The sequence below is a fragment of the Engystomops pustulosus genome, chromosome 10 (genome assembly GCF_040894005.1).
Source record: "Engystomops pustulosus chromosome 10, aEngPut4.maternal, whole genome shotgun sequence".
NCBI classification, from domain to species: domain Eukaryota; kingdom Metazoa; phylum Chordata; class Amphibia; order Anura; family Leptodactylidae; genus Engystomops; species Engystomops pustulosus.
Window position 1 is genome coordinate 99,193,059 of NC_092420.1, and position 22,673 is coordinate 99,215,731.

At 45.8% G+C, this 22,673-nt stretch overlaps 1 protein-coding gene across 9 annotated transcripts in view; it reads left to right on the forward strand.

Moving 5' to 3' along the window:
- Window positions 1-22,673, forward strand: part of LRRC7 (leucine rich repeat containing 7) — a 221,160-nt gene that overhangs the window by 14,874 nt on the left and 183,613 nt on the right. For 8 of the 9 annotated variants that reach the window (XM_072128545.1, XM_072128537.1, XM_072128540.1 and 5 more), the window contains exon 2: window positions 21,343-21,446. The exons of the other annotated variant lie outside the window; for it this stretch is intronic. In XM_072128545.1, the coding sequence (XP_071984646.1) occupies window positions 21,344-21,446 (103 nt within the window). In that variant the 5' untranslated portion in view covers window position 21,343. The remainder of the gene's footprint in view (window positions 1-21,342; window positions 21,447-22,673) is intronic. 9 annotated transcript variants of the gene reach the window in all.

Genomic DNA, 22,673 nt, shown 5'->3' on the forward strand with positions numbered 1-22,673 from the left:
CTCCGGAATATACAAGATTTGTCTCACCGGAGGCTATAGATATCAGGATAATTCAGAGATTTCAGACAGTAGGATGCACCTGAAATTTTGGGTTATTACATAAAGTAGAATATAGGGGGTGGGATGCACCTTTAGACTTTAGGCAATTTGTGGCTGTGTTTTTTAAATAATTTTTATCTATTATGCTCTCTGAATTATCCATGGACTGATTTCCTTTAGAGATATCGGGGGTCATTTACTAAAGGCCCGATTCGCGGTTTCCCGACGTGTTACCCGAATATTTCCGATTTGCGCCGATTTTCCCTGTATTGCCCCGTGATTTTGGCGCACGCGATCGGATTGTGGCACATCGGCGCCGGCATGCACGCGACGGAAATCCGGGGGGCGTGGCCGAACGAAAACCCGTCGGATTCGGAAAAACCGCTGCATTTTCAAAAAAAAAGTGTCGCGGGACTCGCGCTTACCTTCACCAGGTATAGGCCGGTGAACTTCAGGGCATTCCAGTGGGCCTCGGGGAACTTCAGCGCAGCAGCGCCACCAGATGGACGTTGGAGGAACTGCCTTAGTGAATCGCCGGAAGACCCGAATCCACCGCAGAGAACGCGCCGCTGGATCGCGAATGGGCCGGGTAAGTAAATCTGCCCCATCTTGCTCTTTTTGTGCACAAATTTTGCAGATTTTTTAACAACCTATAGAAAACAGTTTTCTACGCCTGATGGGGACTGTAGAGTATTTGCACCTTTTTGGTAATTTTTAGGCGCAAATTATTGATACATCATGCGGCAAAATCTTCCAGCAGGCGCAGTTTATAGATCAATTAGGTGCAAAGCAGAGCGATGAAAAAATGTGCAAAAAAATACAAAAAAAACAAACACAAAATGACATCCTCTAAGTGCACCAGACTATAATGGTGCGCCTGCCCCCCCGGCACGCACCGGATCCATCAGTGCTCCATCAGGGCACTTCTACACTAGGTCCAACCATAGGCAGTGTGCAGACACAGAGCAAGAACGCCCAAATCCAGCCCCCTGCACGCCCCAGCACCCCTCCCTGTATTTTATAGGATACAAGATTATAGGATTAGCGTTTTTGGACTGTAGAAGGTTAAAAGAGTTTTTTTTCAGACTTCAATGTTCTAGAGTCTTTGGATTGTAGGATACATCCGTTTTTTTGGATCACAGTACAAAATTCTAGATTCTAAATTCTAGAATTTAAGAGTTTTTGGATTGTAAGATTCACCAGAGTTTTCAGGATCCATCAATGTCTCGGGTTGGATACAACAGTTTTGGATTGTATGATACATTTGTGTTTTTGGATTCCTCAGTTGTTTTGTATTATGTGTACACTCTATAGGATATAACATGGTTTTGGGTTGTTGTAGAATTTATCAAGTGTTTTTGGATAACAGAATACACCGGGAATTTTTGATTATAAAATACATGAGTTTTTGGATTATAGAAAGCACCAAGGTTTTTGAGTCTCCAAATAAAAAAACCTTCTCACCTTCTATACATTTGCATACATGTTTTACCTCCCTGCATCCTATTGACACATTCTTGGCTGTTTTTCACACATTTTTACCTGATCTTTCATCTTTAGCTCACATTATATTATTATCACCACATTACCTCCACTCACAGTCATGTAGAGCACTAGAGGACCTTCTGATGAGTCCTGTTCGGGTCACATAAGGGGGTCCCATAGATTTAGGGTTTATGGGCCATTTCTTGTTGATCCTTTTGATATCACCAGCAATTACAAGGTAAATGTGCAAAATTCTGATGGAAAGTGTCATCTCGGAATCATCTCCTCTGGTGGTCCGAGGACCCTGACCCTACGCTGAGGGTCTTCCCACCAGCTCCTCTCCCACCCCACTGAATATTATGTCTCGTAATCCGGCCGTGTCTTCTTATAAACAGACCCATCCCCTTTAATTGAAATATCAAAGTCTCATCGACATGCGGCGCCGAGGAGGCGATTTACTCATGTGACTTTTTTAACCTTGGGAAAGATGAAAGGAAACTGTGCAGAACGGATCCAGTAACACAGAATAGACTCCATCCGAGGCTTTCGGTAAAGAGACTTTTATTTACCATGGCAACAGCTGCCGGAGTGTTCTGTACATATAATGCCCTAGAAATAGCAGCGCATTAGGGAACGTTCTCACGGGTGACAGTTTTTCACACGGTTGTGCTAAAGATCTGGAAGATTTATCCACCTGCTTAACAATAACTCGGGGTAAACATCACAAAAACCGGGCCCATCTGCCTCGCATCTAATTGTATCGGGTTCAAAAATTCAGACTTCTTCTGTATAATGTAATTCTTAAAGGGGATGTCTTACTGAGAAAAAAAACAGGGGGTCCCCAATTTAGGACTCTCAGAAGATAGAGAACAGCTATCCCTAGCAAGGGATGCAGTGACCCTGGAGGACCTATCGGGGCACATTTACTAAGGGTCCGTCGGACGCATTTCTGTCCGGTCTCCCAAATATTTCTGAGGTGCCCCAGGATTTTGGCGCACGCGATCGGATTGTGGCGCATCGGCGCCGGCATGCATGCAACACAAATCGGGGGGGGGGGCATGGCCATTGGACAACCCGCTGAACCCCAGCGGACCTCAGCGGGGGAAGTGATGCATTCTAGAAATCGGGTGCACGATCTTAGTGAATCGCGGCAGCTCTGAATCCTTGACGGACATTCGGGGATTGCGCAGGGACCGGGTAAGGAAATGTGCCCCGTTGTGTCCATGTATAACACATACAAGCTATAGATGTAATTCAGAATTGTGTAATACTACAATCCGCCTGCGGGGGTGCTGCAGGGGATGTGAAAAGTCTCTGCCAGCTTCTAACAAAGATTATGGGGCAGATTTATCAAGCTGTCTGAATATTTCTAGTTGCTCATGACAACCAATCACAGCTCAGCATTTATTTTATCAATGCTCATGAATATTCTAAAGGGGAGAGTTTGATAAATCTGCCCCTATGACTTCTACATTATTTAGCAGTTTTCCCCTGTGCAGGCTTTATGATTAGTCTCAGAGCCGGTGGTGGGTGACCGGCTGCTATGATGTCTCCCATACACTGCACACAGAACATACAGAAGAATCTGCTCCATAACTCTGTCTTTTCCCCAGAGGCTTCAGCAGGGACATATTGGAAATGTTAGAGAAGTGTTAAAGCAATAAGGACGGGATAGAAACTTACTATTATCTCCAGCAGCTTCTGTTCCTGTGTCTCTGCATTGCTATATAGGACATTATATGACCTGGAATTGTTTAGCAGTTTTCCCCTCTGCAGGCTCAGGTGTAATTCTCAGGTGTCTCAGAGCTGGAGGCGGGAGACTGTCTGCTATGAGGTCTCCCATACACTGCACACAGAAAGAAGAGGAGGGTCAAAGGTCACAGGTCATACAACTGCACAGATCGTTATAACACACAGCTCTAATTACTCTGTGTGATACTAACGAGCCGAGCTGTGTGACCCTGCTCAGATTCCTCCCCAGTACACATAGATGCTCTCTATAGAATGACAGCAAGCAGAGGTCTAGAAAGCTGTCAGGAATTGATACAGAAAGTACATTAGAAGATTATATGACATAAACATGAATTTCCTGAAATGAGAGCACCTTTAAGTCATTGGGGCCCGAATCGCTCATTTCCGTCGGGTTTCCCAAAAACGGCCCAAAAACGGCCTAAAAACGCCAAGTGTGTCTTCACCCTAAGGTGAACTCTAGCGGACCTCGGTGAACCAGAGACACCTGGTGGACATCGGACACACCACCCTACTGAATGCTGGGAGACCCGAATCCTCGACGGAAAACACGCCGCTGGATCGCACCAGGACCGGGTAAAGTAAATGAGCCCCAATGTATACTGTCAGCTCCAGAGCTCCCCCTAGTGGGGCCTGCAGGCAGAGAGTAATGAATACTTTTACTCTCATATATCATGGGATTTGGAGCTCAGGTTTGTTTTTCTGGTCCCTTCTCTTTGTTGTGACACTTGATAGGACTTCAGTGAACGGGGACCCTCTCTGACTGCAGAATGTGTGACTTTCCTACCTTTGACCATGTTGGACACTTTGGTTTCGCTCATACGGCTGAATGCTGTTGTTTGATCCTCAGTGAATAGAAATCTCTTGTATCCATTACCTGTTCTGTGGAGCCGCGTACAATGCAGCCGCCGCAGGTCAGGAGCGCGTGTTCCCTCGATGGAAAATCGTCTTTTCAGAAGGGTTTTAAGAGATGACACATATCTAAGGTGTCCTCACCTGTAATATCCAGAGTGAACAGTGTGGCTCTTCTGTATAGTGCAGAATACAGGATCTATATGTGCAGTATACAGAGGATAATAAACTTCTGCTGCTTTCAATCTGCAGTTTCAGGACCTTCAAAGGTCCTGAAATGGCTCTTGTGTACATGTGTATTGAGAGCAGGAGCAGATGTACAAGGATTTTAATGGGTGAAGGTCCTTCTGCTCAGTATAACATTTGGTGGGTGGTTTGGGTGCCATGGGACCCCTAGAAGGCTCGGGGCGGGGGCTACTATAGGTCTGCAGTGCAATCAATTACAAAGGGAACACAAATGAAATAGTAAAACAATAATACAACAAATGAATAAAACATGAGGCTACGATGGGTAAGCAGCGGCGCTGCATCCGTCTCCGCAGTCCATGGAGGAATCGTGGAATAGCTGGGATGGAGACATAAATCACTGTGTGCTGTGGCATCACTTGTAGTGGGATTTCTGCTCCCCCCTCCCCCCTCCCTCTCCTGTGATGAAGATCTCCGTGTAATCACTGGACCGCGTCGCCATGTAGCGTTCTGGCTAGATTTGGATGGAGTCACATCCTCCGGAGCGCCTGGAACGTCATTCTGTCATCTGACTTTATTAACTTCCTAATAAGACCCCAGCGAGTCCAATTAAACAACTTGAGAAAACGGAGAAACTTGATCAGCGCTTATTACTAAAACCTCCTTGGGACGCGACGTTGCCACGTTTATGCCTGGATTGGATGTTCCGTGATTGCTTCGCTGTAATGAATAATTAATCCCGCACATAAACAATAAGAGGAACATAGAGAAGGAATCAGGGAGTGCAGCTGCAGCCTGAGCCCCACTGCTGAGAGTTCACCGCTGCGCTGCCTGCCAGAAGGTGAAGTGCAGGGTCGGGGATCGGCTTGTCATGTCTTTTCCAATCACTCAACCAGAATATGTACGAAAAATGAAGAGAACAAGTTATTTGATTCCATTACATTGTTTTCCGGAAACCTTATTGTATTTGAATTGTTACTTTAATGTAAATATTTTTCCTTTAAAGTTCAACATTTTGTATAATTTCATTTATTACAATGTCTTGAGGATATGTTCATTTCCAACTCCAAATTTTGATTTAATTCATCCTTCCTGTAGCCACCTCTAGAGGGAGCTCATGAGTTCACTGCATACTGCTTATACATTCCGGGACAACACAGCATAGAAAGAGCTCCCCCCAGTGGCGGCTTCTAGGTCAACTGAATATTGTCATTCATTTAATGGAGATTTGAAGCTCTATACCATAAAAGAGCACAAATTTTTCCCAAAAAGATCAATCTCCTTCTTCCAAAGCCAAGAAATTCTTCATTCCTTTACAACATCTTTGCTGACTTTGCGTTCTAGACTAATTTTACGTTTTGTAGATCTTGTTTTTTCTTTCTGCTGGCTTCCTGCTGTTATAGAGCATTGTAGGAGCTCAGCTACTAGGTCACATGTCTGACAAGGGGGTGGAGTCCGATTGCTTTGTCCAATAGCAATTAGCGGAATCTTAGAAGATATTTTTCTAAAACAAAATGACACAAAATATCTGGAAACGTTGTATTATAAGGGCACAGTCAGGTGTGGTTCCCCTTTAAGGGCTTTCAGGGCTCCTCCGTGATGTACAATCTGTCACCTCTGTATAATCTATGGAGGACGTTCAGCTGATGTCACACGAGGTGCGCGGACGCTGATGGAATATTTTCCCCTGATGTCACTTTTATTGGCGGCGGCTCCGGTGGCGGATGGAAAGTCACCTCTGGATGGGACGTCTCGGAGTGATATGTTATTATGTCATTGCGGTCAGACACAATGTAACGGAGGTGACAGCGATACATAGTGTCAGAGATTCATTGTATGGGATTGGTTTATAGCAGAGATGCAGCTGGAGGCAAGGACGGGGCACCTACAACCTGGCCCCCGGGGGCCAAAGGGCCACAACGATCCAATCACCTCCTGAGATGACTCTATTAATAGTAATGGTGTGTAAAAAGGGAATCTTCAACCATACAGACTACAGCCAGTGTTATGTATTGTCCCTGGAGAGATGTGTAATCAGACCTCACACTGCTGTGCTCTGTGCTCTCTGCAGCCAGTGTTATGTATTGTCCCTGGAGAGATGTGTAATCATACCTCACACTGCTGTGCTCTGTGCTCTCTGCAGCCAGTGTTACGTATTGTCCCTGGAGAGATGTGTAATCAGATCTCACACTGCTGTGCTCTGTGCTCTATACTCTCTGCAGCCTGTGTTATGTATTGTCCCTGGAGAGATGTGTAATCAGACCTCACACTGCTGTGCTCTGTGCTCCCTGCAGCCAGTGTTATGTATTGTCCCTGGAGAGATGTGTAATCAGACTTCACACTGCTGTGCTCTGTGCTCTCTGCAGCCAGTGTTATGTATTATCCCTGGAGAGATGTGTAATCAGACCTCACACTGCTGTGCTCTGTGCTCTCTGCAGCCAGTGTTTGGTATTGTCCCTGGAGAGATGTGTAATCAGACCTCACACTGCGGTGCTCTATGCTCTCTGCAGCCAGTGTTATGTATTGCCCCTGGAGAGATGTGTAATCAGACCTCACACTGCTGTGCTCTGTACTCTCTGCAGCCAGTGTTATGTATTGCCCCTGGAGAGATGTGTAATCATACCTCACACTGCTGTGCTCTGTGCTCTATACTCTCTGCAGCCAGTGTTATGTATTGTCCCTGGAGAGATGTGTAATCAGACCTCACACTGCTGTGCTCTGTGCTCCCTGCAGCCAGTGTTATGTATTGTCCCTGGAGAGATGTGTAATCAGACTTCACACTGCTGTGCTCTGTGCTCTCTGCAGCCAGTGTTATGTATTGTCCCTGGAGAGATGTGTAATCAGACCTCACACTGCTGTGCTCTGTGCTCTCTGCAGCCAGTGTTTGGTATTGTCCCTGGAGAGATGTGTAATCAGACCTCACACTGCGGTGCTCTATGCTCTCTGCAGCCAGTGTTATGTATGGTCCCTGGAGAGATGTGTAATCATACCTCACACTGCTGTGCTCTGTGCTCTCTGCAGCCAGTGTTATGTATTGTCCCTGGAGAGATGTGTAATCAGACCTCACGCTGCTGTGCTCTGTGCTCTCTGCAGCCAGTGCTATGTATTGTCCCTGGAGAGATGTGTAATCAGACCTCACACTGCTGTGCTCTGTGCTCTCTGCAGCCAGTGTTATGTATTGCCCCTGGAGAGATGTGTAATCAGACCTCACACTGCTGTGCTCTGTACTCTCTGCAGCCTGTGTTATGTATTGCCCCTGGAGAGATGTCTGATCAGACCTTTGTGTTTGTTGTTAGTAGCAGCAGGACTGTGATATATGGATTTATATTCTAGCATTGTAGATTTTCCAAGAGCACTGAGGGCATGTCCTCACACTGCTGTCCTCTGTGCTCTCTGCAGCCAATGTTATATACTGTCCCTGGAGTGATGTGTTATCAGACATCTCTTGGTCCCAGTTGCGACTACACCCTCTCAATTAATGACCCTGGTTTTATTTCTGGAGCGATGTGTAATCAGACCTTTCAAAAAAATGTCAGTAGCAGCAGGACTGTGAAAAATGGATTTATATTCCAGCATTGTAGTGTCTCCAAGTGCAATGGGGCATATCCTCCCACTGCTGTGCTCTGTTTTCCCTGCAGCCAGTATTAGGTTTAATTTTTGATGAATATATGTAATCATAACTTTGTGTGAATCTGTAGGTAAAAACAAAACTGTGAATTATAGATTCATATTCCAGGATTGTAGCTGATCAGAATTATCCTCACACTGCTGTGCAAGCAGCTAAGAGCTCTGTGCATCGAACTACTTTGCACTCTCCACTCTGCTCTGAGTAAATGGTATAGAGTCATTACAGCAGCCAATCAGAGCAGGGAAGAGTCACTGCAGAGAGCTGGGGGCACAGCAGTGTGAGGAAACGCCCGCATTGCAGACATGAATCAGTTTTTCACATCATGTACAAAGTTTTTTCCCTTTAACCCTTATACGTGGGTTTAGGGTTCAGTGTGAGGGGGGCACCTCGTGTAGGACCCTGGAGGAGGGGGTGTTACTCCATTGCTGGGCACTTACCTGCTGTATCCTTGTCTTTGCTATATTTAAAGGGGTTGGCCATGTATATCTGCTTGTGGGGGTCTACACCTTTTGCAGTTTCAGATCTACTGCAGGGGATTGTGGGTAAGGCATAATATTTGTCCATATGTGATAATATTTGGACAGTTACATTGTCTCCATGGTGCTGATGATACATTGTACATCAGTTCGGTCAGTGCGGTCGCAGCGGCTGCTGCAGCGTCTCTTTCCTTTGCTCCCCCCTCGCTCTTAGTGTCGGTATTTTAATGTGTGCTGAATTTTAAGTCATCTGGCGCGGTGTTCAGCTGCTACCTGGTGTTGGTTACCACGGAAACACGAGCGCGCGCCGTAATGACTGTTGTCAAGGTTTTACTTGAGTTTGACACGAGCCTGTAAGAGTGCGCCAAAGAGGTCAGGACTGTGGATACAGAACGCACCCTACACAGGACGGCACCTACCTGTCCCCATCACAGTGGGACTTCAGGGGTAGAGGGGTCCTGCCCATATGTTATGTACTGGGAGGATCCCCGGCGCCTCATGGGTGGGGGCGGCCATGGATTCCTTTCCCTACACATATTCCGTATCCAGCGCCGGCAAACGCTCTGTAACTGCTCAGGGGCTCTTGTAGACCCCGTTCTCACAGTCGCTGGAGGTCCCATTGCTGTGACATCTGGGGAATCAGACATTTCCCCTGCAGGAGACGTGTGGTATTACATGGCAACCACCGAGATAAGTGGAAGGGTCTATCTATATATAGGGCACATGGAGGGGTCTATATGTCCATATATAGGGCACATGGAAGGGTCTATCAGTCCATATATAGGGCACATGGAATGGTCTATCAGTCCATATATCGGGCACATGGAAGGGTCTATCAGTCCATATATAGGGCACATGGAGGGGTCTATATGTCCATATATAGGGCACATGGAAGGGTCTATCAGTCCATATATAGGGCACATGGAGGGGTCTATCAGTCCATATATAGGGCACATGGAGGGGTCTATCAGTCCATATATAGGGCACATGGAGGGGTCTATCAGTCCATATATCGGGCACATGGAGGGGTCTATCAGTCCATATATAGGGCACATGAAGGGGTCTATCAGTCCATATATCGGGCACATGGAAGGGTCTATCAGTCCATATATAGGGCACATGGAATGGTCTATCAGTCCATATATCGGGCACATGGAAGGGTCTATCAGTCCATATATAGGGCACATGGAGGGGTCTATATGTCCATATATAGGGCACATGGAAGGGTCTATCAGTCCATATATAGAGCACATGGAGGGGTCTATCAGTCCATATATAGGGCACATGGAGGGGTCTATCAGTCCATATATAGGGCACATGGAGGGGTCTATCAGTCCATATATCGGGCAGATGGAGGGGTCTATCAGTCCATATATAGGGCACATGGAGGGGTCTATCAGTCCATATATCGGGCACATGGAAGGGTCTATCAGTCCATATATAGGGCACATGGAGGGGTCTATCAGTCCTTATATAGGGCACATGGAAGGGTCTATCAGTCCATATATCGGGCACATGGAGGGGTCTATCAGTCCATATATAGGGCACATGGAGGGGTCTATCAGTCCATATATAGGGCACATGGAATGGTCTATCAGTCCATATATAGGGCACATGGAGGGGTCTATCAGTCCATATATAGGGCACATGGAATGGTCTATCAGTCCATATATAGGGCACATGGAGGGGTCTATCAGTCCATATATAGGGCACATGGAGGGGTCTATCAGTCCATATATAGGGCACATGGAATGGTCTATCAGTCCATATATAGGGCACATGGAAGGGTCTATCAGTCCATATATAGGGCACATGGAGGGGTCTATCAGTCCATATATAGGTCACATGGAGGGGTCTATCAGTCCATATTTAGGGCACATGGAGGGGTCTATCAGTCCATATATAGGGCACATGGAAGTGTCTATCAGTCCATATATAGGGCACATGGAAGTGTCTATCAGTCCATATATAGGGCACATGGAGGGGTCTATCAGTCCATATATAGGGCACATGGAGGGGTCTATCAGTCCATATATAGGGCACATGGAGGGGTCTATCAGTCCATATATAGGGCACATGGAGGGGTCTATCAGTCCATATATAGGGCACATGGAGGGGTCTATATGTCCATATATAGGGCACATGGAGGAGTATATCAGTCCATATATAGGGCACATGGAGGGGTCTATCAGTCTATATATAGGGCACATGGAGGGGTCTATATGTCCATATATAGGGCACATGGAAGGGTCTATCAGTCCATATATAGGGCACATGGAATGGTCTATCAGTCCATATATCGGGCACATGGAAGGGTCTATCAGTCCATATATAGGGCACATGGAGGGGTCTATCAGTCCATATATAGGGCACATGGAGGGGTCTATCAGTCCATATATAGGGCACATGGAGGGGTCTATATGTCCATATATAGGGCACATGGAAGGGTCTATCAGTCCATATATAGGGCACATGGAGGGGTCTATCAGTCCATATATAGGGCACATGGAGGGGTCTATCAGTCCATATATAGGGCACATGGAGGGGTCTATCAGTCCATATATCGGGCACATGGAGGGGTCTATCAGTCCATATATAGGGCACATGGAGGGGTCTATCAGTCCATATATCGGGCACATGGAAGGGTCTATCAGTCCATATATAGGGCACATAGAATGGTCTATCAGTCCATATATCGGGCACATGGAAGGGTCTATCAGTCCATATATAGGGCACATGGAAGGGTCTATCAGTCCATATATAGGGCACATGGAGGGGTCTATCAGTCCATATATAGGGCACATGGAGGGGTCTATCAGTCCATATATAGGGCACATGGAGGGGTCTATCAGTCCATATATCGGGCACATGGAGGGGTCTATCAGTCCATATATAGGGCACATGGAGGGGTCTATCAGTCCATATATCGGGCACATGGAAGGGTCTATCAGTCCATATATAGGGCACATAGAATGGTCTATCAGTCCATATATCGGGCACATGGAAGGGTCTATCAGTCCATATATAGGGCACATGGAGGGGTCTATATGTCCATATATAGGGCACATGGAAGGGTCTATCAGTCCATATATAGAGCACATGGAGGGGTCTATCAGTCCATATATAGGGCACATGGAGGGGTCTATCAGTCCATATATAGGGCACATGGAGGGGTCTATCAGTCCATATATCGGGCAGATGGAGGGGTCTATCAGTCCATATATAGGGCACATGGAGGGGTCTATCAGTCCATATATCGGGCACATGGAAGGGTCTATCAGTCCATATATAGGGCACATGGAGGGGTCTATCAGTCCTTATATAGGGCACATGGAAGGGTCTATCAGTCCATATATCGGGCACATGGAGGGGTCTATCAGTCCATATATAGGGCACATGGAGGGGTCTATCAGTCCATATATAGGGCACATGGAATGGTCTATCAGTCCATATATAGGGCACATGGAGGGGTCTATCAGTCCATATATAGGGCACATGGAATGGTCTATCAGTCCATATATAGGGCACATGGAAGGGTTCATCAGTCCATATATAGGGCACATGGAGGGGTCTATCAGTCCATATATAGGGCACATGGAATGGTCTATCAGTCCATATATAGGGCACATAGAGGGGTCTATCAGTCCATATATAGGGCACATGGAAGGGTCTATCAGTCCATATATAGAGCACATGGAGGGGTCTATCAGTCCATATATAGGGCACATGGAGGGGTCTATCAGTCCATATATAGGGCACATGGAGGGGTCTATCAGTCCATATATAGGGCACATGGAGGGGTCTATCAGTCCATATATAGGGCACATGGAAGGGTCTATCAGTCCATATATAGGGCACACGGAGGGGTCTATCAGTCCATATATAGGGCACATGGAATGGTCTATCAGTCCATATATAGGGCACATGGAGGGGTCTATCAGTCCATATATAGGGCACATGGAATGGTCTATCAGTCCATATATAGGGCACATGGAGGGGTCTATCAGTCCATATATAGGGCACATGGAAGGGTCTATCAGTCCATATATAGGGCACATGGAATGGTCTATCAGTCCATATATCGGGCACATGGAAGGGTCTATCAGTCCATATATAGGGCACATGGAGGGGTCTATCAGTCCATATATAGGGCACATGGAGGGATCTATCAGTCCATATATAGGGCACATGGAGGGGTCTATCAGTCCATATATAGGGCACATGGAGGGGTCTATCAGTCCATATATAGGCCACATGGAGAGGTCTATCAGTCCATATATAGGGCACATGGAGGGGTCTATCAGTCCATATATAGGGCACATGGAGGGGTCTATCAGTCCATATATAGGGCACATGGAGGGGTCTATCAGTCCATATATAGGGCACATGGAAGGGTCTATCAGTCCATATATAGGGCACACGGAGGGGTCTATCAGTCCATATATAGGGCACACCGAGGGGGTCTATCAGTTAATATATAGGGCACACGGAGGGGGTCTATCAGTCAATATATAGGGCACATGGAAGGAGTTGGGTACATTAGGCACATGAAAGGAGACATTTTCCGTAAGACAACCCCTTTAAGAATGTGTTTCCCGATTATCCCTTTGCTCCATAGTGATGCTGGATACCCTCTAGTGTCGCCCCCTGGTGGAGGTTCCTGTTGCTAAGCAACTGCCTGCTTATTTCTCAACGAGTAAGCACAAAATCTTCAAGATTTATTAATTCTCCCTCCTGTATAATCACAACCTGCAGAACATCGCACCGTAATATATTGTGCATTATCATGTCTATTATTATTACTATCAATATCATCTCTAACAGGTAGTAAATATTTGTGATGTGTAACATAATATTATACAAATAATTACTACCTTGTACATTTCACTATTTTATATTTATATGGTGTATAATGTTATAGTGTAAAACATCACTGATTATACTGTTATTATCTTCATTATAATGTAATCCCAGCCTGATATTAGGATGATAAGAATTCTAGTAATGGGAGATGGACTGTCATGTAGTAGTGATGATGATGAGGGTTATAGTGATTTCTCCTCCTGTGTCTATGAAGTGGATGGAGTTTTGTGTATTTCATGTCACTGATGACTGATACAGATAATGATGGAAGGAGATCCGCAAATAATGAATGAAGTCCAATATGGTGAACCTGTAATCTCTCATGGGTCGGGGGATTATGAGATTGTGGACCTTTGATATAATAGCTGGAAATTAGATTGAAAAATAAAGAAAGTTACTGAAAAAAGTAAAAAGATCTGGGGCCACATGTATCAATCGTTTTTTTCTGTTATTTTTGCGCCTTTTCATTCAGGTGCACCGTTTTTGCGCCATTTTTGTGATTAAACGCTAAACTAGCCGCGCAGCAAAAATAAGCAGCTTTCCCTCATCTATCTTACCAATCCGGATGTTTTGCAGCGCCTAATGATATTCATCACTTGCGACTTTTCATTTAGGCGCAAAAACGGGCGCAAAAACACTCCAGCCAGAAGGTGGCGTTAACTGAGAAGAAAGCACTGAGCCCCTGTGCAGAAGAGCTCATTTCTAGCAGCAAAGCTCAGCCAGACACTAGTACAGATAATACACACTCTACATACACTGCAAAACATTCTGCAGAATCCTGAGCTCAGAGCAAGACAGGAGAGAAGTTTGCAGAATGTTGCAGATACTACAGACAAGTGTCCCCCATGTAATTCTGCACAGTATCACCAGTGTGTCTGAGGGGGATACTGTGCAGAATTACAGGGGTGCAGCAGGAGACCAGCACTGGGGGAACCCCTCCAGGAGACGCCCCTGCTGAGGAGGTCACTGGGTGCTGGGTGTCACACACCTGGGTGCTGCTGAGGAGGTCACTGGGTGCAGGGTGTCACACACCTGGGTGCTGCTGAGGAGGTCACTGGGTGCTGGGTGTCACACACCTGGGTGCTGCTGAGGAGGTCACTGGGTGCAGGGTGTCACACACCTGGGTGCTGCTGAGGAGGTCACTGGGTGCTGGGTGTCACACACCTGGGTGCTGGTGAGGAGGTCACTGGGTTCTGGGTGTCACACACCTGGGTGCTGCTGAGGAGGTCACTGGGTGCTGGGTGTCACACACCTGGGTGCTGCTGAGGAGGTCACTGGGTGCTGGGTGTCACACACCTGGGTGCTGCTGAGGAGGTCACTGGGTGCAGGGTGTCACACACCTGGGTGCTGCTGAGGAGGTCACTGGGTGCTGGGTGTCACACACCTGGGTGCTGCTGAGGAGGTCACTGGGTGCTGGGTGTCATACACCTGGGTGCTGCTGAGGAGGTCACTGGGTGCTGGGTGTCATACACCTGGGTGCTGCTGAGGAGGTCACTGGGTGCTGGGTGTCACACACCTGGGTGCTGCTGAGGAGGTCACTGGGTGCAGGGTGTCACACACCTGGGTGCTGCTGAGGAGGTCACTGGGTGCTGGGTGTCACACACCTGGGTGCTGCTGAGGAGGTCACTGGGTGCAGGGTGTCACACACCTGGGTGCTGCTGTGAGTGTTCTCTTCATTCTGGGCTGTGGGAGAAGCAGAGAGGAGCTTGTAGCAGGATCACATGTAACTGCCTGAATCTAACATTGCGCCTAAACTGCGCCTAAACTGTGTTAAAGTAAAGTGATTAATAAGAGGCAGAAAATTTACTTATCACAGATGGTGATAATTCTGGCAAAACAGTGATAAATGTGGCCCATATTAGGTAGATAGACACCCCATGTTCCCCTTCATCCGGACCCCATGCACCGCATCTTGCACATTCTCATATTCTTTAAATGCTTTGCTGCTGCTAATTTGTATTTGTTCCTGCCAATAAAGCTTCGGTGAATTTGATAGATAGTAGATCGTTGTCTCTCTGAGGCATAAGGATCATTGATATAAGACACGGACACATGACGTCTTGTGCTGATCGCTGCTTTCTGTGTCGTCTGCTGAATATACAAGTTGTTCATGCTCAGGTCTGCGCCTGTCGTTACGTTGATGCGTTTGCGGTCGAGTCATCAGGATGTAGTTTCCCTGATGGGACTGATGTCAATGTGCGATGCGTCTTCCTCAGCGATGCCCCAGGACTCTCCTCTAAGCCAGAGGTCACCGGCACATGTTCTGGGTTTACACCTCTAAGATCTGATTACTATGGATACAATGTAACAATGCAGTAGGTTGTCGAATACATTCCTAGGAAGCAGTCTGACCAAAACGACGAAGAAGCGACAGATGATGGGACAATAATCAGAGTGTATGACCACCTGAGTATGTGGGGCTCATTTACTAAGGGTCTGAATCGCGCAATCAGATTTTGGCGCAATCGCGCTGGGTTGCATGCGACGGAAATTGGGGCGTGGCCGTCGGAAAACCCAACGGATTTGGAAAAACCGCGGTATTTTAAAATAAAAGTGTTGCTTGACACGCACTTACCTGCACCAAGAAATAGAAGGTGAACTCCGATGAACTCCAGCGGACCTCGGCGCAGCAGCGACACCTAGTGGATATAGGCGCACGGACCTTGGTGAATCCCGGCCGGACCCGAATCAGCGTCGGAGAACCCGACGCTGGATCACCACTGGACCGGGTAAGTAAATCTGCCCCATTGTATTGGCTGTAGATTTCCCGGATAATTTGTATGGTTACTACTTGCGGTTGTACGTGCGGTGGCGAGGCGCAGGTGCTTGTAAAACCCTGCGGTGACGGCTTTAATGGAAGACTAATTGAAATGGCATTTGCATCTTGTACGATGTTTCTTGGCATTGGACCGCGCTCTCGGATACGGTGGAGCCGCTCCAAATCTCACATTACATGTGTCACGCAGAGTAAATATCACCTCATGGCGGCGCACGGAGGTGTTGTGCTCAAATAGAGATGTGATGTAATGGCAGTCAGCGGCGCCGCTCAGGGTCATGTCTGCAAATGTGATTCCCTTTTCCGTTCTGGGTCAATAAATACAACCGGTCAAAGACGAAGGAGACGATATCCGGTGCTGATTACATTCCTGGATTTCTAATGTGTTTGTATTCCCCACCGGGTTTCATTATGATCAAGCACCCAACAAACGCTCAGCCCAAACTTCTGGCTGAGGTCCGGGTTACCGCAGTGTTTGCCATGGACCCAGTTTGGATCGGCTGAACACTTTTCACACTTTTCCGATATCCCTAACCCCACTGTCTAGTAGGTCCACAGAGTAGATTACCCTTCTCCCCTACTGCCCCCACACTATATAATAATCCTCACATAGTTTAATGCCCCTTCCTGTGCCCCCCCAATCTGTATAATAATGCTTAGATATTCCCTTTTACTCTAGACCCCCACTTATAACGTCCTTCTTTCTGTGGCCCCCATTAATGCCCTCTTTCCTGAACTGCCCATATATAATGCCCCCAAGAACGACCCCCTAAAGGCCCCTAACAAATAACATGATATACCCCCGTCCCCTCGTCCTCCCCTCTGCACTATGTAGACATGATGACATCATCACATTGGTGCACACAGCAGTGGTGGAGCCGAGAGCCGGCGACTCCCTGCATCACTATCACATGCTCAGGATGACCAGACAGACCCAAAATCCTGGGACCACCCCAAACCATCCAGGATGGCCGAGAGGACAATTCTGTAGGGTCTACACTCCATCAGTAAGATGCCACCTATGTTGTTATTAGCAGATTTCTATTTTGTTCCTGTATCTCTTTAAATCCTGATATTATCCTTGCATTTGGTCGGTGCCGGGATCCAGGAGGTTTTCCGGTTGCTAACAACTTTGTTAAAGCCCTTGGTATAAGGAATAATCAGGCAAACAAGCCGAGCATCAGACATTGACTTCATCGTGCGCCTTTCTTCCCCGGCTCTGAGCGCGTTCGCCGTCTCGTGATCTGTAGCGCAGCTGCTTTCTGATGTTGGCAAGCATCTTCAAAGCGTCTTTGCCAGCCCTAAGTCTCCGAGCTGGGAGAGGTATGTAAATGATTTTATTGGCACTGCCGGAATACTCACTCATCCCCGGCCTTGTGGGACACTTAATTTCCCCTTGCTGTGTCTTAATAAAACAAAATAATGCTGTGTATCTGCTATTAATATATCACATTGTATCCAGTATCCGTAGAAGAGAAGCCGCGGGACCGTATGTCACTACTTGTCCTACTTATCATATTCAGGGCGATTGATCAAAACTGAGAACACAATTGTGTTGCGCTACCAATCAGGGTCCGGCTCTTATTCTTCCATGGATTTTCTCCTCTTCTCCCATGTTCTGTCTTTGAAGTTTCTCTCCCGCAAAACAACATTTTTGGTTGGGCTACCTGGCAAACATTGGGGCAACCACCTGCTTCTCCTAGTGTCCAGGTAAATTTGAGTTAAATTTCAAACTTACCTGCAAGGGGCACCACCAGTGGCCATACTATGTGCCAAGCCACAGGTTCATTATCGCCAACAACACCAACTTTAGGCACCTACGTCATTGGTTCCATCTAACATTGGGTAAATCTTAGTCTTGAGGTCAATGTTTCGGACCATGACATGTGACTTACACCGATGTAATACTAAATATAAACCTTCCAAGTGGTTTTATTTGAAGTCCAGAGAAATGCCAGAAAACCTTCACTAGATCTTTCAATGCGTTTCTAGAGTTTTGCCAAAAAATCTGCCAAATTGTTGCCTTCAAACCTGGTTTTCCTGTTAAATTACTACAAAAGATTATAGAACTGATTTTCACTGCGCCGACCAAGTCTATGGCATTTCAGTGACTGTCAGAGCAAAATAGAGAAGTATAGAGGACACGTATGTCCTGCAGACACGAGATATCTTGTAGGATAACACGAGCCTCCGCAGTCATTGATTGATGGAGGTCGTTAGAAATTGGCTGGAGAAAATTGCCGGACTCTACAGCTTGAAGACTTTGATCTATGGAGCTACAGAAAGATGCCAGCCCCTGAAATTAGCTGCCTGTCCAAACCTTGGATCTGAGGTTGAACGTAGACCAAAAATAACCAAGATGTTCCACACTGGAGTCTCCTCAATTTATTTGGAAAATGTCCTTTTATATCCAACTATAAACATATTGAATGGATTTCAAAGATGCTTCTAGTTCTTATATTGTATCTGAGAAGATAAGAAGAAGCGAGATCGCCTCGGGTGGTGAAATTTGCCGCCATATTGATTCGTTTTGCCATGAGAAACATAGGACTTGCAAATTAAAATATTGGACCAAACCTTCTACCATGAAGATTAAGAAGAGAAAGCAAGAAGATCCTTGACTCAGTTATTCACAGATGTTCAGAGGAATTTTACTTTGTGTTAGAATTGAATCGAAAAGTACGAAAAACTGACCATGAATGAAGAACATAACCACAAGAACAATGAATAACCCATCATGAAAACAACTCTATGACACAATAGAGAGGGACAATCACCTAAAAATCCATCAAAAGCTTCATGAAACTTTGAGAGAACTTTGAGAGTTTTCTGTGCTGATTTGTCTACAAACTTTGTGACTACCCAATAGGAAAGACGTTTGGAGAAGAATAAGATGTATCCAGTAGAATTGAGTCAAAGTGGACTTTGGTTTTCAGACTCTTGAAGACGCATGGAACTCATCTTGGTGGCTTTCCCGGTTGACCTTCTTGTGAAGATCCAGGTTCTTGGGAGTCTACAGTGTAAGACTAACGGGGGGACAAAATGTTACCTGGAAATGTATTAGTCTTTCAAACAAGATAACAATGGAACAACGGAAACACAGTTTTCTCATTGAAGCTCAGAAGACACTCGGATAAGTGGCTGAACAAGTCGGAGCAGGTCAATGTGATTTTGAGTTACTGACTATTACCATGTGGAGGACTATTACCAGAAAATGTTGCTTTTTGTCTCAATGTATTGGTAGATAGTGTCATTCTTCGAAGACACAAAGCTGTTGTCTAGTCAACATTGTAAGAAGATTTCCTTAAGTCTCTGGTGGGATTGGCTACATACAGAGGGGACTGTTGTAATCTACATGTTCTGAATGGCTGGATACAATTTCATCCCGGATTGCTGACTGTGAGACCCCATTGTGGACCTTCACTATTTTTGGGGTCCATCATAGGGGGTGAGTGTCTGGTCATGGAGCAACAGTGCAACTTCAATCCCCTGTTCCCCTAAATGGTGAGGGTTTGACCTCGAGGTGTGTGATGTACAATTCTTCTCAGAGCAAAACCCAAAACATAGATGTGAACAGAACCTTATATCCCAGGAATGGTCCATTGTTATTTTTGTTCTATGTCGTTGGCTACAATACTAGTCTAGAAAGACATCAATCAGGTCGAAAGAAAAAAAATCTCTGAAACTTCCCTCTCTCCCAATTACTCGGCGGGGCTCAGAGCGCGCACACTTCCTCTCCATCCGTAGTACACAAACTTTGATCTGTGTTCAGCAGCAGCTTGCTGAGCTCAGCACAGGCTTTAAGTGGAAAAGGCCTAATTGTTCTCTATGGAGACATTGCCATAGACGTCTGCGGTGAGCGGTGACAGCGGGGATATATGGGCTTCACAATGCCTCTTCTATCAATGCCTCTTATTGTACTCCGTAGATCTCGCTCAGTAAACCGTGTTCACCAGCCTCCTGACAACAGATCAAAGGAAGCGCCTCACCACAAAGAGGAATTGTTCATAGATTTGTTTTACTGTCACATCTGGAAACCTACAAAAATAATAAAATGAAATCATAAAAAATTTGCTGGACCTGCAGCCACCACTAGGGGGAGCTCATGAGTTGATTGCAGATGGCTTGATCATTTTTATACTGTATACGGTCAGTTTCTTATAGAAAACTATTTTGGACGTGATTAGAGAATACAATGTATCAAATGACTCAACATTTGCCCCAATAGGAAATAAGATTTGAGCCAATAACTGAAGAGCAGGAAGTGATATCATTAAGGGGGAGGATTTTTGTAAACTTCTGCTACTCGGCTGTAGTTGCTTGTGGTGTCAAGGACCTATATTGAATGTGATTCACCTCGTAAAGCCTTGAGATGTAAAGGTATATGAAAGATGTGGCACCATGTTGTTAGGTAGGTTGCCCCGAGCAGTAGAATTCCTTATATATGATAATCTATAGTGTGTATGAGCAGAACATTGGGGCACATTGACTTACCCGGTCCATTCGTGATCCAGCAGCACGTTCTCTGCGGAGAATTTGGGTCATGCCGGGATTCACTAAGGTAGTTCCCCTGATGTCCACTAGTTGTCGCTGCTGCGCTGAAGTCCGTCACCGAACTCACTGAACTTCACCGTCCTACGCTGGGTGCAGGTAAGCGCGTGTCAAGCAACTCTTTTTTTTTTTTAATGCGGCGGTTTTTCCGTATCCATCATTTTTTTTTTGGCCACGCCCCCCCCCCCCCCCCCATTTCTGTCTCCTGCCATTAACTGCCATTTCTGTCTCCTGTCTCCATTAACTGCCGGTCGCTTGCGCCAGAATCCCAGGACAATTCAGGAAAAATCGGCGCAAATCAGAAATATTCAGATAACCCGTCGGAAAAAAACGCGATTTGGGCCCTTAGTAAATTACCCCCATTGACTTTTGATTGGGGTAGGGACTTGTTGAACCCAGGTGGTGCCTATTACTCCTGAGCATTGCTCTTATTGGCCGACCCCCTCCCTTGCCAGAGCTGCCCCCTCCTTCCTCTACGGAAACCCTCTCTCTTCTGTGTGATCATGGCTGCTGCCTTCAGTATCTTGTACATTGACCACGTTTCAGTGGTCTCATTGGTGGCCTCCTTTAGATCGACCACCTGTACTGTAGAAACGTGGGCCACGTTGGCCATGAATGGCGTCTGTGTCCAAGTATCTCTCTATAGGGTCATCTCTGGAGTAGCAGGACTGGGTGTATGGAGGGCGCTCAATGTTACTGGACACTCACTCATGTCAGGTGATCTGCATTTCTTCTAGAATGGAGAACCTCAGGATGTGTAAAGATCCTGCACCGTATCAAGGGAACTCCACAGTGCAGGAGATGCTCGCCCCCGCCAAGAAGAGGCCGGAGGAACCGGAGTGTAAGTTTTGGCTTCATCCCTAAAAACTGTAACTGATATTGTAAAATGTATCAACACCTGATACTTTACGACGTAATAAATATATGCAAAAAAAAAAACCTAAACCAAACAAATAAGGTCTTCCTGTTTTTTCTCATTTTAACCTTATAAGACATTTAGATCCCAGAATGTACAAATGGCTGTATGTCAGCAAAGACTATGAGTTATTGTTTTCTTTTTTCGTGTGGTGGCGGCCATTTTGAACAGGAAGTTGACAACAGGAAGTTCCGCCCTATTGGTTGTCACTTATATTAGCTTTTCATAGTAAACCATAGTCCACTGTTGTTTTTTGTGGTGTATTGTATCTATTTATAGATAATTATTGGTAGATGAAGAAGTTCATAAGGTTTTTTTTTTTTTTTACAGTTGTGTCATTCGCCTTTTACAAGGTTAAGAACGATCAACGCGTTTCGGCTAATGTCAAATTCTTGATCACATCCAAAATATTAGCCGAAACGCGTTGTCAGGATTTGACACATTTTCTAATAAAGTCTTAATGGAGAGGAACTTGTGGTGGATCCTGGGAACCTTGTCCTCGGGTTCTCCGAGCACCGACTCAGCAAAACGATAAACGGGTGGGAAGGAAATGACAGCCATAATAATACATAATACTTACATAATGTGACAAGACAGCATCAGAGTATCACAGAATGCACATATTATACTTATATATACATATTACCAACACAGAGCTACAAGCACCATAGAGCGCCTACATAATATCATATAATGCCGACATATCACTGCTATCACTATGTTATTATATAATACTACTATAACATCACTGTGATTGCATATTACTCCTGTATACTAACATCATAGTCACATACCATGAATAGAGAGCACTGCCGTGCCATAGAATATACACCATCCTGTAGGTATATTAACAGTACCATATAGCGCCTACATAATACTGCCCTATAGTACCAATAAGAATAAAGCACGAAGAAAATATATAATGCTGCCATATAATCCTTGCATAATAGTGGAGTAATATTACAGAACAATAATACCACATAATACTGCCATGTGACATTACACCGCCATATAATGGCCAGATATTACCGTCTAATAATATACTAATACCCCAATACTAATGGTACAATATGGTGCTAGAAATAATGCTGCCCCCAGTGTTTGTAGAACTGTATATACAGTACAGGCGGTCCCCTACTTAAGGACACCCGA